At 29.6% G+C, this 18,313-nt stretch overlaps 3 protein-coding genes across 18 annotated transcripts in view; 1 reads left to right on the top strand and 2 right to left on the bottom strand.

Annotated features, from left to right (window-relative positions):
• pHCl-1 (pH-sensitive chloride channel 1) overlaps positions 1-18,313 on the top strand; it is a 61,164-nt gene that overhangs the window by 2,797 nt on the left and 40,054 nt on the right. The window lies entirely within an intron of this gene.
• LOC118072480 (polyserase-2-like) lies at positions 796-15,282 on the bottom strand. Its single transcript, XM_035092388.1, has 9 exons — positions 15,231-15,282; positions 14,250-14,986; positions 12,881-12,935; positions 11,671-12,393; positions 8,050-8,769; positions 4,425-5,162; positions 2,400-2,582; positions 1,797-2,056; positions 796-1,400 (listed from the first exon to the last, which is right to left on the bottom strand). The coding sequence occupies exons 1-9, from the start codon at positions 15,274-15,276 to the stop codon at positions 915-917; spliced, it is 3,948 nt and encodes a 1,315-aa protein (XP_034948279.1). The 5' UTR covers positions 15,277-15,282; the 3' UTR covers positions 796-914.
• Positions 16,311-17,299, bottom strand: LOC118072369 (trypsin-1-like). Its single transcript, XM_035092182.1, has 2 exons — positions 17,213-17,299; positions 16,311-17,114 (listed from the first exon to the last, which is right to left on the bottom strand). The coding sequence occupies exons 1-2, from the start codon at positions 17,253-17,255 to the stop codon at positions 16,369-16,371; spliced, it is 789 nt and encodes a 262-aa protein (XP_034948073.1). The 5' UTR covers positions 17,256-17,299; the 3' UTR covers positions 16,311-16,368.

Raw genomic sequence — 18,313 nt, 5'->3', positions numbered from 1 at the left:
TCACACAAAATTAGATACTTCCAACATAATTTAACTCAAATTTTCAAGTTTAATGTGCGATTTGACATACATTAGCTTGGCAATGTCTAATTCGATGTAAGATTTTAATATGATGTGAACTTGCTGGTATTTACTTTAGTCTTTTCATATCATCAATTCACTAAAAGGTTTTTAATTGAACATTTCTTGATTAAATATTTTTATATTTATAGTTATCAATTAGCAAAAAAAGTTTGATGAAGAATTTTTGAAAGTTGATCGTAGAGTCTCCAGCTTATAGCAATTTGGTATATCTATCATGATTCTTGTATTTCTCAATTTTATCAAGATTGAGAACTTTTATTTAATAATACAGTAGAAAAAGTAGCGTGCTCTCTCTGCATCGTAATAAATGATGACCCTAAGCTACTAAATACAGTACGTCAGTTCTTTTATACTGAGATGATGCATGATATACCTAGGCTAGATGCGCTGAAATAAACTAAATTTTTCCAATAACAAAGTAGATATTGTACATGTTTCTGTCAGAAAAACTGCTAGGTAGAAAAAAAATTTTTTATTTCAGAGGTAAAATCTATGTTTTATATCTGTGATGCTGCTTTTTGTAATTATTTCAAGCACCAGCAAACATGGTTCATAAAAAATGTTTGAAAAAAATTCTATGCTTGCTATTTATATGATTTTCAGTAGATTAAATTAACTTAATTAGAATGGGCACATTATACACATTACTGGACTTGACTTTAGCCAGGGGAATGAAAAATTTTATTAAAATGAGTAATTAGACTGAGAAGATATATTTAGAGCATAATTTTATTCATCATTCAAGAATGATTTTTAAGTAATCAAATAGATGTTAATCATTTTCACATTTAATGTTTTGTAACATTAAACCAATCAATGGTCATAAAATTTTATGAGTACATGATCATCTTCATGTCAATCCAATCACGATAACTGGCGACTTCAGTGTAGACTCCTGGATATCCAGGTCGAGCACAACCATTGCCCCAAGAAACAATTCCCGCAAGACGTCCATCAATTGTTAATGGGCCACCAGAATCACCTTGGCAAGCATCTTTTCCACCTTCTGGGTATGCTGCACAAATTTGTCCTTTTGGAACTCCACCATAACTGATATAAGCATCATTGCATTTCTTTTTGGAAATGATTGGCACTTTGACTTTGTTCAAAACTTCAGTAGTTGAACCACCTTCCCATACAGCACCCCAACCAGTGATGACCGAATGAACGCCTACAACAGCTTCTTCTTGAAAATCAAAAAGGTCAATTGCTTGATGGACTTCATCCATTGTGAATTCTGGTTCTACTTTGAGTAATGCTACATCATTAATAGGAATCCCATAGCGATTTGTTCCATATTTCTCGTGGACAAGTACCTAAAAGAATGACAGAAAAAAAATTTTATTAATGGAAATAATTGATGAATTTTTTTTTTGATAAATTAGGTTCTTTTCATACGTTCTTTGAAATAAACTAATTAGTTGGTTTTCAGTTTTCATAAGCAATGAAATTAAAATTGAAAAAGTACTCATGAGTAAATGGTGCATAGAAGCAACCTCAACGTAGGTAATTGTTGCATTAAAGTCTTATTTATGTAATACAAAAGTCATACGCTTATTAAAAAATTAATGACTTCATTAAAAATAATAAACGATGTTCTAACATAGCTTCCCAGTTGTTTATGAGTTCTTCTTCAATCTATGACTCTCCAGCTTAACAAGTTGTGAATAAAAAAATATTTAAATGATATACAAACTAGAACATGTACATACTTTAGTAACAGAGTGAACAGTGCCACCAACTTCTTTCTTGGTTGTTCCAGCACGTACTGAAATAGAAGTACCATAAGCTGAGCAATGAGCAGCAGTAAGTACCCAATTTTTAGCTACTATAGTGCCGCCACAGAACGCAAAATTATACAGCTGAAGAGATACTTGATGTGGTACTTCTTTGATGTCTACTGGTTCTCCACCAACAATATGTCCACTAGGTGTCGAGCGGTTGATGTTGGAGATCCAATTGATTGAATGTGCTATAAATAATAAAATTCAAGTGTTATTTCAGCATTAATTAAGATTGCATATTGGTCAACTGCATAAATAGTTCATGAATATTGAGAGTAGATCGATACATGGATATTCTTTAGTTATGAGCATGGTAATAAAGGAGAAATGATTGTGTTGAAACCTTGTTCAGGCAATTTACAATGTGTTAGAAATTCATAGATATCTTACAATCTTATTTTTTTTTATTAAGTTTATTTTAAACTTTATTCAGAATTTGCTATAAAATGATTGTAATAATTTTTTAGTGATATTTACTGAAATGTAAAATATTTAAACAAAGTTGACAATGAATTTTTGATAAATTCTTACCAAGCCCCACGGCCACAAGGCCAAAAAGAATCAAAAACTTGAACATTTTTTTACAACCAAACTGGCACTGTTCACTGGATGACTGCTGAATACTTTTGAGGGTATTTATATGAAAATCTAAGCTGATATGGTGTTTATCACGATGACTTTGATAGATTTCTATTGGAAATAAAATATTAATATCTAGTTGATGAATTGATTGTGAAAAATGATGATAAATTAAAAACTGATTGACCGATTGTTATTAAGATTCCTTAATACACACAAAGGAAATTAATTTATAAATGGAGATTGATTATTTTTCTACCAATCTTATCAACATCTGATAAATATGAAAAAAATTTACCAGGTTTCAAATGACGCATAATTTAAAGATTATTTTTTATTATTGACAATCAAATTCTGCACTGCGTATTTGTAACGTAGATTCAATTCGTCGAAGCAAGACATCAGCGGAATATTTTGAGTTGATTGGGAATATCACAAGGATGTAGATGGATTCCAAAGAGAGTTGTTGCATTTCCGACAACGAGCAAAACAACTCGAGAAGTGGGATGTGAGGGTGGTTATTACCATTCAGAATACTAGAATCTCCAGGATCTAGAATTTTATGATATTCTTTGCAATGCAAAGGGTGTCTTTCGAACTCGATCTTCAACACTCTATGAATAATTAAATCTTACTCAACAATATCTCTAAGAATACCGCCAATACTTGTTAATAATAAAACATTCTCAACTATTCCGTTGTATTAAGCAACTAAAAATAGTTAACCCTAATACTGTGTTTATTAATAATGAAACTTTCATTCTGAATAATCTGACTTAAGACACAATAGTTAACAAGATGACTGATCTTTAAATAAATCTCTTGCTGTTCTATGAATAAAGAGAAGAGTTGATGAATTTTTGGGTGTTTGACAGGTAAATTGGAATATGTGGTGATAGAAAATAAAAGTTTCTGAGGTATTTTTTCAACATTGTATACTTTGTTGTGAAGGGGAAATAGTGGTTTTCTGTTATTTTCGTGCAAAGTTGGATTAGATTTTTCATCATTGTGTTATATAAGTAAATATTAGGTTGAGTAGCTAACAAACGTAATTTCATCAAGGTTTGACACAGGCTAATTTTTTTGTTGGAAAGCTGGCATGACGATTTTTTGTTTTTATTTCTTCATGATTAAATAATATATTCGGATGTTAAAAATAGCTATATTGATTTAGAGAGAAAGTAATTTTATGAAAAAAAGAAGTTGTTATTTTTTTTAATAAAACAGTAGAAATGTTTACTCTATGAAATTAAAATAATGCTCTCGAGGGGTTTAAATTTTTTATTGTTAGCAAAAAGTATGTTTTTGTAAATTATTTATAGATTGTCAATCAATCTTGTTTATTCTTTGCTATTAAATATTGGATATTATTTTTATTTGTCTGTAAAATTGCTTTTTGTTCATTATTATAATTTACTGTCATATTAAATAGAATTTTTCATCTTTATATTACGTTTGAGGCCTTTAAAAAATTTCCTGTATGGCAATTCTTTGTTTATGGTTCACAAAATTAATCTTAATGTTTAATATTCATCGAAAAATAGCTTCATTTAATTTTATTTGTTCCATTTATTTTATTGATTAAGCAGTGCTATTTATATTTAGAAAATTAACCTTTGATATTTAAGAAATCAAACGTAATTTTTTCAATACGCTTTTGAAGTTATATTTAGTAAAATAAAATATATATCAAAAGTATTCTATACACATTGAAATGTTTGTACAAAAATCCATTTCAATATTATAACTTTTAAAAGCCTCCTTTACTAAATATTTTTCAAAACACCATAGATTTTAAGAAAGCTCATTTAGAGCAAAACCTATTTCTAGAAAACAAGACGAGCATATATTATTAGTATTTTTAAAGCATTTTTTTATTTAACTCAAATCATTATACATTCTTGTTCTTCTACCTCGATTCTCATTCAACAACAGTCACGGTTTGAGTAATTCTTTCCTTAAATCAACATCTAATCTAAATTCCAGTTCTAGCCTTGATCCAATCTCTGTAATACTGAACTTCCGCATAAACTCCTGGATTTCCAGGCATTGCACATCCAACTCCCCAAGATACAACTCCTGCAAGTCGTCCATCAATAGTCAAAGGACCACCAGAGTCCCCTTGGCATGCATCTTTACCACCTTCAGGCGTCATAGCACAAAGTCTTCCATGGTCAGGAATATCAGTAAAATTGTAGGCCACTCGACAATTTTCAATACTTATTATTGGAACAGTTACAGTTTGAAGTCTTTTTTCTTTAGGAAAGTTTCCAGTATCACCCCAACCAGTTACTATTGCATTTGACCCAATTGCGGGTTTTTCTCCTTTTCCGAACATGTTGATTGGGTGACAGGCTTCATCAAAATCAAATGGTGGTTCTACCCTCATCAAAGCAATATCATCAATGGGAATTCCAAATATTTGATGATAGTCTTCATGTATTATTACTTTATCTACTTGATAGATGTTTCCATCACGATCATTGAATATGGATCCCGCACGAATTGAGTATACACGTACAGGTAATTCAGCACAGTGAGCAGCTGTCAAAACCCAATTATGACCAATAATACTTCCACCACACCAATGACGTCCCGATACTTGGACACTCACTTGGAAAGCTACTTCTTCTATCTTAGCATCATCACCACCATAAATTCTAATGTCAGACGTGGGTGGTAGATGATCAGGATGATGATGTGGAAGACTCCATGCTGTTAGCCAGAAACAGAAAAATTGTCAGAAAAATATTGAAAGCAAAAAATTATAATCATTTTTATGCTTCTAAATATATTGAGAAGGGTAGAAGTTACAAGTAGTCTGCTCTTGGCATTTGGATTTGATTAATTGAAACTAAAAATACTTATAATGTTATAATACTGAAAACAGTTGAGAACGATGGGAAATATTTAATTGGATTTCAAATTACTCGAAATTTCATATAAAAAGTGACTTTCAATTATAATTCTACAACAATTAATATCACAAAAGAATCGTCGAAAAGTTCGTTTATTTTATTCAAATAGTAAATGCAAGAATTAATTAAAAAGAAATAAATCAATTTCACACGAAATTATTCGATAAATAACTTCCACCACAACATTGATAGGAATACAAAGAAAATATTTGAAAAATGAAATTAAGGGTAGAGTCATAATTTGAATTTTTAATTAAAAAATTTTTTATCTGGAAAAAAATTTCAAAGTAGACCAACAGATTTAGACAATTCTAAAGAGGAAAATAGAAAATATTTTAAAAAAATAGTATGCTTCTATGAGTCAGATAATGAGGAAAAGAAATTAGCATTTAAATGAAAATTTTAAATTTGAATAACCTTACCTGAACTTAAGATTGCAAAACCTAAGATCACTACTAGATGATTATTCATCTTCACTGCTAACTCTTTAAAATGGCAATAACTTGATGTTCAAAAATCAGTGGCTCTTTTATACCCATTAATTGTAGTCCATTTTTACAGTTATAAGTGTTTCTTTATCAAGCTGATATACTTGGGAAATTTAGACTTTTATCTATGTAATTAGTAATTATAATAAACGATAATATATATTAAATTCAATGTTCAATCTGTATATTAAAATTTTTAATTAATGATAAACTGAATTGGATATAATTTAAAAGTCATATTGAAAGTATTAATTAATTATTAATTTTTTAATTACTGATAATTTTGGAAATTGATATCATAATAATTATTTAATCATTCTTTAGCTTAACAGAGTGATTTGAAGAGCACTTGAGGTAAAAAAAAACTCAAGGAAAGCTAAAAGGATAAGGGTATTAAATTAATCTCTATTTTTATTTGACAATTAGTTAAACAAAAAAAAAAAATAATAGAGTAGTTGAGATACATGATGGACAGTAGTACTGATAGATAAATCGTGGAAGTAGAAATAGAAAATAAAATAATGTCACATGAAGTATCGAGATACGTATCAGTTAAGATAAATCATCGTTCGATGGTAATTCCATGAATAGGATGGCATTTATTATAGTGATATCTAAATAATAATAACAATGATAATTTTTTTTAAATTCATATTTTTTATCAATATAACAATAACAACAATTAACTTATAAATAGAAATATAAAGAATGATGATAGTCATTTTATTTCCATTGCAATTTAATATTGAATTAATTAACTAATTAAAAGCTGTATTTTCGAAATTGAAAATAGTGCAATTTATCTTATTGAGTCAAATGAATAAATTATTCACATTCTTTATTAGTTATTAATCAAGTCTCTCACTCATACTTCTAGGTATATCTATTTCAAACTGTCACACATACCTATATCATCAAAACGGTGATAATTAAATTTCCATGAAGTCTCAGCAATATAAAGTATGTAGTCAGTCTCTGGGATTCGATTCACTTCCTTTATTGACATAGTTTCTAATGAATCACAACAAAGGAATCTAACGTACGTTTACACCTCCAGAATTCATTATTTGTGATCCAAACTTCGACTTTGGTTCTAATTTGTAATTGCACTGTTTTGATGATTTATTATCACTCTTGTGGCAATTTATTTGAACATGTCTGTCTTAAAGTTCCATGGACATTACTATGCACAGTAATCTTGGTCTTAAACTCAAAGTCATATATCTTAAATTGAGTTAAATAGTTGACTTTATCAATTAGGTTGACAGGTGAAAATTCTTCAACTAATCATGGGAATTAATCTAACTAAAAAGTTTCAACTTGTTCGACAAATATTTTTTAAAAGTTTAGACACTTTAATTCTTGGAAAGGTTATCGATTATTTTTATGTTTTAAATAAAATAACTCATATAATTTTTATGATAGTCAGTATGATCTTAAATATAGATTAGGAAAAGTTGAAAAATAAAAATGTTTTATATGTAACATCACACCTAATTTATTTGAGCAAGTTTGCTTTTTAACTGCTTGCGGTGCAGAACATTGAATAACGAAAGCTCTTTTGCTCTTAGGTAATGTGTGCAGTTAGTTCGAAATTTATCAGATAGTAGATTTCAATAGCATGTAAATTTTGTTCATGCACTTTTATTGTCAACAGAATATCAGACAACTGGTACATACATTCAGAATAGTTGAAGCTAAAAGTCATTCAGAGTTAGCGTTTTGAGGTTTTATGTTTTAAGAATTAAAAATTAATCAAACTTGAAGAAATTCCTGGTGATAATTCAGCTCATTATAAATAAATTTATTGTTCCTGAGACATAATAATTTTTTTTTTGTGTTCTTTTGTACAGATAAAATAAGGAAATTTTTAATTAGTGGTCTTACAAGTTTATGATTTTATGTTGCTTGAATGGTTTAGTATACCACCAATTTTCTCAGCTACATTAGCTGTGGAATATTTAATGTGAGGGAAACCAGAGCAAGATGATCCCCAAGGTACAATAGTTCCCTTTCAAAAATGGTTTTTTTTCTAAAATCTATTACAGTCTTTGTATAATAAATTAAAAATGTATCACGTCTTTATTCTAATGAAAAATATTATTTATTATAATATAAAAATAGTTATAAATATTTAACAATTCATATTTACATCGGCTTTCAACTCATCACAATAAAACTAATGTTATTAAATACCAGTCACTTCTCTAATCCATAATCGATAAGCTGCGATTTCGGTGTAACTACCCGGAAAAGCAGCTTCTCCACAGCCGATAGCCCAAGATGTAATGCCAGCTAAGCTGCCATTTACAACCAGGGGACCACCAGAATCACCAGTGCAGGCATCTTTCCCACCATAAGGATGTCCAGCACAGATTTGATTGTCAGGAATTCCATTATGGTTGAAATATTTTGAATTACATATCGTCTTAGAAATAATAGGAAGTGCAACAGTTCGCAATTGAACAGATGTACCCCATTCTGTTTTACCCCAACCAGATGTAATACCAATAGCTCCAGGTTTTATCTTCTGACCAAAATCAATTAGAGAAATAGGTTGATGCTTTCGATCAAAGAGGAATGTATTTTTTATAAGCATCAGAGCAATGTCATGATTTGGTCTCTGGTATTTGTCTACATGAAATCGTGAATGTCTGAATATTTTGTCAACTTTATGAAGAGTACCTCCTACAAGATAAGAAGTACCAGCTCGTACAATATATGCAGATACAGGGTGATTAATACAATGAGCCGCGGTGATAACCCACTTCTTAGCAATAATGCTGCCACCACAGACATGATGCTTGGATACTTGAATGCTCACTTGATATGGAAAGTCTTCAATAACTGCACGTTCACCACCAATCACTCGTCGAACGCGTTTTAGCTCTTGAAAAGCTTGAGATTCCACTGAAACTGAAGTGTTGCATATTATGCAATTGTTAGATTTTTTTTTATGTGGAATGAATATGAAGAGAATGAAATGAATCATCATTTAGTAAAGTTTTTAAAAACTACGTGTAACATGTTCTCGTTAGGGAGATTTTTTTTCTAGGTCCATTCGTATTCTGTGAGTGTAAAAAATTGATGAAAATATGCGTTTGGACGAATGTACACTTCCGCACATTTGGAGTTGTGACGTGTTTCCCCTTGGCAATTTGTTGCAATTTCAAGCATTTTAAATAAAAGGTGAAGTTGTAATTCAATGTTTTTTCTCAGTTCATATTAAAAATATGGATGCAACATTTTTATGATAAAATTAATTTCTTTTTAAGTCTCATTGGAAGAAAATTTTTGTTGAAGCTACTAATTCAAAGAAAGAAAAATGAATGAATGAAAATGTTTTTTTTTACAATACATTTATCGTTAGAAACTCGGTATAATCTGTCAAGAGCAAATGCATTACATCCTAAAATATGCAGGAATACATATCCTTCCCACCACATATTTTGATAAATGTTTGAAACTTATGAAACACTTGAAATAAAAGCTTTTAACATGCATTATTCTGTACGTAAATCCAAAATTTCCCTCTCTGAATATAATTGTAATGTTGACTAAATTAGCATAAATTAATTAACTAAAACTTCTTCCTCATTTTTTATCATTATTATACACTATTTATATCTTAAAAATGGCTAGAGGAATAAAAATGTTATTGAAGCTTTGAAAAAATAATAAGTCAATAGAGTTTATCCAGACAAATAAATCAAAATAAAACGGATATATAAACCTTAGAAGATAATGATCATTTATAACAGCAACAAAAAAATTCGACATATTTATATCAAAAATATATCATCAATGTACGTGATCTAACAGAAATTGTTACAGCTCTCTTCCATATTTATTATTTTACTTAATCCATTAACTTCAATTTATGACAATCGATTAATTCACAAAATATATAAACCATGGAAAATTCTTATTTGTATTAAACACTATAAATTATAAATTATTTTATCTGCCCAACTTTATCTCACATTTATAGCAATCTCAATTGCACTAAATTATTTGACTTACCCAGTAGGATCACCAGAAGACTGGCTGTTCCAAGTCTGAACATACTTGAAAAGAAAACTCGACTAATCTACATTTCAAAAATTTGTTCACTTATATACTTACTTTTGATTTCCATGTTCTAATTATCATATATTTTGTAAGTTTTGAAATGAATACTAATTATTCTAAAACTGCATATAGAGCTAAATACTTGATAATCATCTTGAAACTTGAACATTTCTATCTTATCAACTTTTAATGAACTTTCATCAAGTATTTTCCTTATTATCATCAATTAAATGATTTTTTATTTTTAATATACATCAATAGTTGAAAGCTATCAATCCATTAAATTGACACCTAGGGAATATTTACCATATTTTAATTCTAAGAATAACTATCTTGAAACTTTGTCAATAAAAATTCTAGAGGACTCATTAAATCCAATAAATTTTTACTATTCTGAAATAATCCAGTTTTTCTCATCGTCTATTAAAATAAATTGACGAATAGAAACAAAATGAATATTGATGGAGAATCATTTTTGTCATGTACTTGACATAATTTAAAATATCTACTTCAATAAAACTTGTACTCATCATTCTCCAGTATATGAATAAATGCAATTATCATTGCAATGTCAATTAATAGCATGTGTAGTTATCAATTGGATGGTAAATACGAGTTCGTGCCTCATTATCGTGCACTAGCTATTAAAATATCTGGATAAAAAGATAGAAGTCACCATTTCGTGTCTTCCGTTTTACATTGATGATAAAATATATTTTATATTACAATATAACGTCATCAAGATTTACCTAAATAGTCAAGTATCAATTGATACAATAAATTCAATTAATCAATCAGATAATGTAGCAGTTTTACTTTAAATTGTTATCAAAAAAAAATTTTGTTTGATAATAGCAAATTCTTTTCATCCAAAATTATCAGAAAAATTGTTTTTATCGGTTATTTAAATTGACTTAATTGTTTGTTTAAATAACTTTCCTTGGTGTATAAACAACCAAGATGTATGTCCTCATAAATAAAGTTGAGTTTTATTCAAACAATGACAAGTAAAACACGAGTGATTGTAAAGTTTCATGCATGATGAAAACTGATTGTAGAAACGCTAAATTATATAGTTAACATTGTTGAAATTGGATATTTATAAGTTTATTAAGTAGCAATAAAAATAATGCTAACAACAATGATAATAAGAAAAATAAAAGAATTATTTAGCTGCAATAAAAATTTAAAATATAATAGAATGTGACACATACATATTAATAAGTACTTCTATCAAGTTATTAAAATCGTTATAATTGATTTATTCAAAATATCCAAAAGTTTTACTTAATGGTGTTGTTTTTTAGACAATGGAATAACCAGTGTTCTTATCATCAAAACAAAATGAGAGCTGCGGATTATTGATCTAAGATTGGATTGAACTTTCTTCTTTGATAATGATCTAAATTCCAAAATGACAACAAAGTTTAGAAATCCGGTCATGCTGTTAATACATCTGAGTTCAATGTCCGAAAGTGAAATCGCAACACGTGTGGTCTAACTGAATAATGATAATAACGAATTTTTGATCCAAATGAGTAGTTATTTAATGACAATTAGTATCAGTATTGCTATTAATTGAGGTATTTTATTTTACTATGTACAAGAAACTAATTAGTTCATGACATTTCTTTCCAATAACTAAAATACACTGATAATTATCAGAAAATACTTTAATACAACTTTATACATCTTAGGAGTTAGCTTTTTTTTTAATTTTTTTATTAAGAGTTTACATCAAGATTTAAATTCCAGTTTGTTGCTTAATCCAAGACCTGTACCGTGAAACTTCTGTATAAACACCTGGATAACCTGGCCTTGCACATCCAATACCCCAAGACGTGATCCCCGCGAGTCTTCCATCAATAGCTAGAGGTCCACCCGAGTCTCCTTGACAAGCATCTTTACCCCCCTGAGGGAGAGCAGCGCAAATCTGATTCTCAGGAATTCCACCCACTGTCTTATAACTCTCATTACATTGAGCCTTGGAGACTATAGGAACGTTGACAGTTTGTAAATTATCCGGGAATCCATTGAACGTATTTCCCCAGCCGGTGATGACAGATATTGCACCAGGAGTAGCTTCTTCTAGGTCGTTAAAGAGAGGAATAGGTTGACGAGTTTCATCAAATTGGAAAGGTTCTTCCACTCGAATAACAGCTATATCATTTTCTGGAAGACCACGTGAATTGGAACCATATTTTTCATGCCTGATTACTTGAGCAACGTTATGATAACTGCCATTTTTGTTATGAAGTGTGCTACCAGCACGAATTGTAAGTCTAGACGTAGCTCCACCTACGCAGTGTCCAGCTGTTACTATCCATTCTTTGGAAATGATACTTCCACCACAATTGTGACTCTTATATAGCTGAAGACTTATTTGGTATGGATATTCTTCGATGCTTGCATCTTCTCCACCAACAATGCGACCATTTCTCCAGGCGGGGAAGTACCTCAATGGGTCAGCTGCAATTAAAATGAAACATGAATTAGCATGATGAATGAAGTCTAGATGATAATTGTTGATAGTTGACTTAAGTGCTGTAGTAATAAAAAAGAAGCATGAAAACTGATAAGTTGAATTCGCACTACTACAATTTGCCATTTAATCCTATACTTGAAACGAATGACATTTTTTAGCTTATCTAATGCTTATCACCAACATCAACAATGATGTTAGACGAGTATAAAGGCGTTTAACCTTACACTAATTTCCGTACAAAATTTTTATCAGGGTCAATGATCACTACGTCGTTAAAAGACGCTATACAATGCAATTAGCAAGATTAGTTCAATTTCAACCAATACTTTTGAAAGTAAAGATAGATAGAACATTGAAAATTCATTTTTCAGTTTTGAAAATAATTGGTTCAATTGAATTTTAATTTGAAAGAACGGATTTGTAAATTGGATTTAAAATTAAATTATATAAAAAAAGAAAGAAAAAACTCACCAGTAGCCACTGAGAAAACAAAAACTACAGTCAATAGACTCAACATTTTGATCTTCTACTACAATGACTACTGTTCGAGCTCACAAAATCATCATTTATATATCTAGCTGCTGATCGAGATAATTACCAATCTATTATATAAAATCAAGAGAGATTAATAATCTTTTTATTATCGCATGTGCTTCTTCAAACTACCTCTTAGAATGTACTATTTCCTCGAAATTTTTGTTTGGTATCTGGAATTTCCCGCTCTTCACAAAAATCAGTCTGATCATTGCTCTTATCTTAAGAAACGCAGTTGAAAATCTTTTGATAGATATGATTTTATTACTCTTCAGTTTATTTCAAATCATTTAATAAAAGAATATGTTTATAAATAAATATTTATTTCTCTTTGTTTACAAATTTAAAATCTAGGCCAGACAATTGCTCATTAAGTATCAATCTTATCAACTCTTCATGTCTAAATTTAATTGATGAACTTTAATTTTATTTCTATTATTTAACATTTTTCAAATGAAATTTAATTAACAGCAACATCATAAAAGTCTCGCCTCTTTTTGTATCTAAGACGTGATGGCAGAATTTTGCACAAACTTCAGGACATTTAGATAATCCCCATCTATTGTTCCAACTTGCAAGTCTCGCAAAATGTCTATCAATAGTCGAGATACTTTAGAGCCACCGTGACAAGCATTTTATCCGGCTTCCATAGAACCCCTGTGTTTCATTATGTTAAAGTCGAGTCATAGTGAATGCATACATCTATATATATATATATACATCGCCTTAGTCCTTTTTCACCAACTAATAGTTATTCGAACAATTCGCAACACTTCTGAATCGGTACAATCTTCTACTGCAAAATTCAAACTACAAAAGCGAAAGATTTAACAATGGCTTCTTTTATTGTACCAGGAGTGAAAATTAATGTTTCACGCTGAAGAGAAAATATTTAGTTGCAACACAAATTCTTTAGACAAAAATCCCTTTACATACAAACATATAGATGTAGCTTATTGACTGTAAATAAATGTATTGATCTGATGTGTAATAATTGTTTATGACAACAAATAAATATTTGATGATAGCTAATAAATACCTAAAAATATAACAACCTATCAACACTGCTAAACTTGATATCGATGATGACATCAATTTTTTTTTAAAATACATCAGTTTTTTTTTTAAACTCAATTACTGATTAAATTTTGACTACATTTTTTGTTATGGATGAAAGGAGAGATTGGGAAAAAAATAGTCATCAAATTATTAATGAATATAATCTTTATTAAATTGTAATTATCATAATTGAATATTGACGAGTATAATTAATTAAAAATTATTTTCTCAATCAGTATAATAATTAAATTCCTGCAATTTCTTTAATCCATAATCGATATTCAGCAACTTCGGTATAAATTTCTGGATATCCAGGTCTTGCGCATCCAATTGATCCTGATATAACACCAGCGAGTCGACCATTGATAACAAGAGGGCCACCAGAATCACCGATACAAGCATTTATACCCCCCTCTGGGTACCCAGCACAAATTTGACCTGGTAAAAGCCCACCAACAGAAATATATGCTTTATGACAAACATCTTTTGCTACTATCGGTACTCTAGCAATTTGTAATATTTCTGCCTCGGGTCCGAACTCCCATAAAGAGCCCCAGCCAGTGATATTGGACATTGTTCCAGTGATAACATTTTCTCTATTATCGAAAAGCGAAATTGGTTGACGAGTTTTATCAAATTGAAAAACTTCATTCACTCGAATCAAAGCTATATCATTCACAGCTCGATTGTGCTCATTGATATCATAATTCTTATGACGTACTATTTCTCTAACTGTATGAATAGACCCTCCTCGATCATGAAACGTGCTACCAGCACGAATCGTAAGCACTTCGGGTTTTCGACCAACACAATGGCCACTTGTGATTACCCATTCTAAAGAAATTATGCTGCCACCACAATTATTATTACCATATTGTTGGAGACTTATCTGATATGGGACTCTTTCAATCGTCGTGTTTTTACCCCCAATAATACGGTAAAATATGCTAGGTGGAAATGATCTTGATGAGAAATCGATTGTCTCTGAAAACAAATATCTCTCTTATCACTGATTTACTAACAAATATTTAGATTGTATTATCAATAAATATTCAAGATGCTTGAAATCAAAAATTTTATTCAAAATATTGAAATGTTTCTGTAAACTGCGTATGAATATTTATCTCAGCTCCAATTTTTTTTTTGCTTGTTGATAAGAGTTTTTTTTTTGATCAATAATATTGTGTATTAGTCATGAATGTGTTGTATGTAATTTAAAGTAACTTACCAGTCGCTACCGTGATAGGAACTAATAAAATTATAAGTTTAATCATCTTCGTGTACTTTGATAAAATTTTTTACATACAAATTTCTATCTAAATTACCTTATATATATCTCAATCAGACATGATAATCATCGACCTATTATATTTATCTGATTATCACAGTTTTACTTATCAATATATTTATGATGTTTATCAATAAGCTGTCTAAAGTTGACAAATTTTAATCCATTCAATTATTCTGGATAATAACTCATTTTTACTATTTCTGTTTCCATTGATTTTTAAAAATCAATAGTAGTTTCATCCTTGGAAATTGAATTTCTTTATATCAAAAATAAAATCTCAAGAATTGCGAAAAATGTTTACTTCATCAGAAAACTTTAATCTCCATCTTATAATAAAACTTCAACATCTCTTCCAAAATTTCTTTCTATTCAGAAGCAGCTTCATGTTCAATCTGAATGTATCTTTTACTCCTGTAAATTGTCCATATTTTGAATAAGTATGATCACATTCAGACTGGTCAAGTATTACTCTTCTGTACGCTTGTAGAATCTTTTGATCATATTGGATGCTTTCTCGACCGGAAATTTACCAATACGCAACTACCAAGTCTTTTCTAACATTTTCTATCAACATTGAAGCAGTGGAACAATGTTTTAAACTGTATTTAACAAAAATCTGATGTGGCTATTTGAAGTTGAACTTGTACAACATTTTCTGATGCAATTAATTCTAAAGTTAAAAACAATTCTACTTCTTCATTAATTCAATCTTGTTAGAATGAATAACTAGTTGAATTCGTTCTTCTTCTCAGATTTAATCAGAAGTTTTGTTGTCAGTCAAGAAATAAGTTACCAACTGAATAAATGGTATTAGCTTGAATGAATTTTTTAACCAACCCATACTCCGATAAAATATCATGTATTTCAATACCAGTAAACAATATTGTCAGCTACAATGCACAAATGATAATACCAATCAAAAAACAGTAGGCGATTAATCAATTGAAGCAAAAATTTTGTTTGAAGCTACAGAAAGAAAAGTAAATAATATTCAACAATAAATGAAATGGAAAAGTATTTTTTTTTTAATTTAAAAATATATTTATTTAATTTAATTATAAAAAATATATCTATTTTATACTCCAGTGTGACGTTTGATCCAAAATCGATATGCCCCAACATCTGTAAATATTGCTGGAAGATTCGGTTTACCACATCCTTCTGACCACGAAATTACTCCAACAAGATATTTATTAAATATCGATGAGCCATAAACAACTGGACCACCAGCATCTTTAGGACATGCACCACTCTGTCCATTTTCAGGACCAATACAACTTTGATGATCGTAAAGTCCTCCACGAGTAGAATGCGTGCTATTACAATTTATTTTTCTCAAAACATTTGCTAGATATGATTGAAGGATTCTCAAATTTGAGGGAACAGTACCACCCCAACCAGAAACTTGAACTGGCTTGCCCATGGGCACCACTTCATCAATGTTACATAGTGGAATTATTTTCTGAGATGCAGTGAATATTATTGATGTATTGAGACGAACTAAAGCAATATCATCAGAAGAAAGTCCTTTAGCATTTGTTTTGAAGTTTTCATGCTTGATAATGTCAGCTACATTATAAATGGCTCCTCCACTGTTGTAGTAAGTGCTTCCAACTCGAACTGTGTATAGATTCTTTGGTTGACTCATACATTTAGCAGAGGTGATGATCCAGTCTTTTGAAATAATAGCACCACCACAATGGTACTTGGAAGCATTGTGAATGCTAACTTGCCATGGTGTGTTACTGATATCAATATCACCAGCTCCTACTATGCGATCATTTGAAGTTGAGTTGTCAAAATGATGTTCTATATAATTAGCTGGAAAGTTAGATACAGTTTGACTTTTAGATATATTTAACCAAGTTAATATAGAACTAGTTGAGCTTGTTCTTCTTAAATTTAATTTAAAGTTTTACCTTCTATGAAAGCACAAGCTGCGAGTAGAACTAACAGTTTCATTACGACACACTATTTTCAACGTAATCATCGAAGAACATTATTTCTTTTTGCCTTTTATATCACTGGACCAATTTTTATATTAGTTATCGTTGATAATAAGATAAACTGGGAAAATAATCTTCCAGTTATCTCATTTTTTATTATTACTTATTTGCTACAAAGTTATCTTCATACTATGTTTGATAATGTTTGTAAAGTTTGATAGGATAATGTTTTCCCTTGTTGCTCATTTTTGTGCCTGAGTTAAATTGTGTAGAAATTTTATTTTGTGTATCCAGGTAATAGAGTTCAAAGGAATTTGCATACTGATCATAACAAGACAAAAGGGCCAACAATTCTAGTTTGATGTTATAGAGGTGTGTTACTAGGATCATGTTGAATTATGCAAAGCTTGTAATAACGGTGAAAATACCTAATTAAAAGATTTGTGCTGAAATAGAGATTTTGTTTCAGCTAAAATTTGTGTTATCATTTTAAACATAGCTTTTTACAGTGTCATCAATTATTTGAAGGTTTTTAAACCAGAGAATATTTCTTATTTTTTTTTCCTCTTTTACCAGCTATTTTTGTTAGCTTAGTAGGATCCACTTTTTCTGTAATTTAGTGATTGCTGAAAATCTCTCTTCTACACTAAATAAGGGTGTGGATATGCTAAGTGGTGAAGGTAAAATCTGTACTTTATTAAAAGTAATAAAGCTTCTCTCATTTAAGTGAGATTTTATTGTTGAAAAAATTTTTTTTTATGATACTTTTAAACCAAGAAATTATAAAAGCTCATTTAAACTTAAATTTCGTGCAATTACTATATTTTAGATTTTCCCACATCATCAGCAAACAAAGAAATGAACATTACACTTGTGAAAATTAATTCACATTTTTTTTCAATTTCAAGCTTAAAGTTTTTTTAAAAAACATTTTCTTCGACTCAGTTATAATTAATAATAATCAAGAATATTTATTTACAATTTAAATAGACCTAGAATAACATTTACACTTAAATGAAACTTGAATAAAACTGTATTCCAATAACAAGTTTCATTCTTCCATGTTTTGAATTA

The sequence above is a fragment of the Chelonus insularis genome, unplaced genomic scaffold (genome assembly GCF_013357705.1).
Source record: "Chelonus insularis isolate UGA/USDA-ARS -01 unplaced genomic scaffold, ASM1335770v1 contig_93_pilon, whole genome shotgun sequence".
NCBI classification, from domain to species: Eukaryota; Metazoa; Arthropoda; class Insecta; order Hymenoptera; family Braconidae; genus Chelonus; species Chelonus insularis.
Note: the sequence above shows the minus strand (reverse complement) of the source record. Positions and strands in the feature narration are given on the sequence as shown.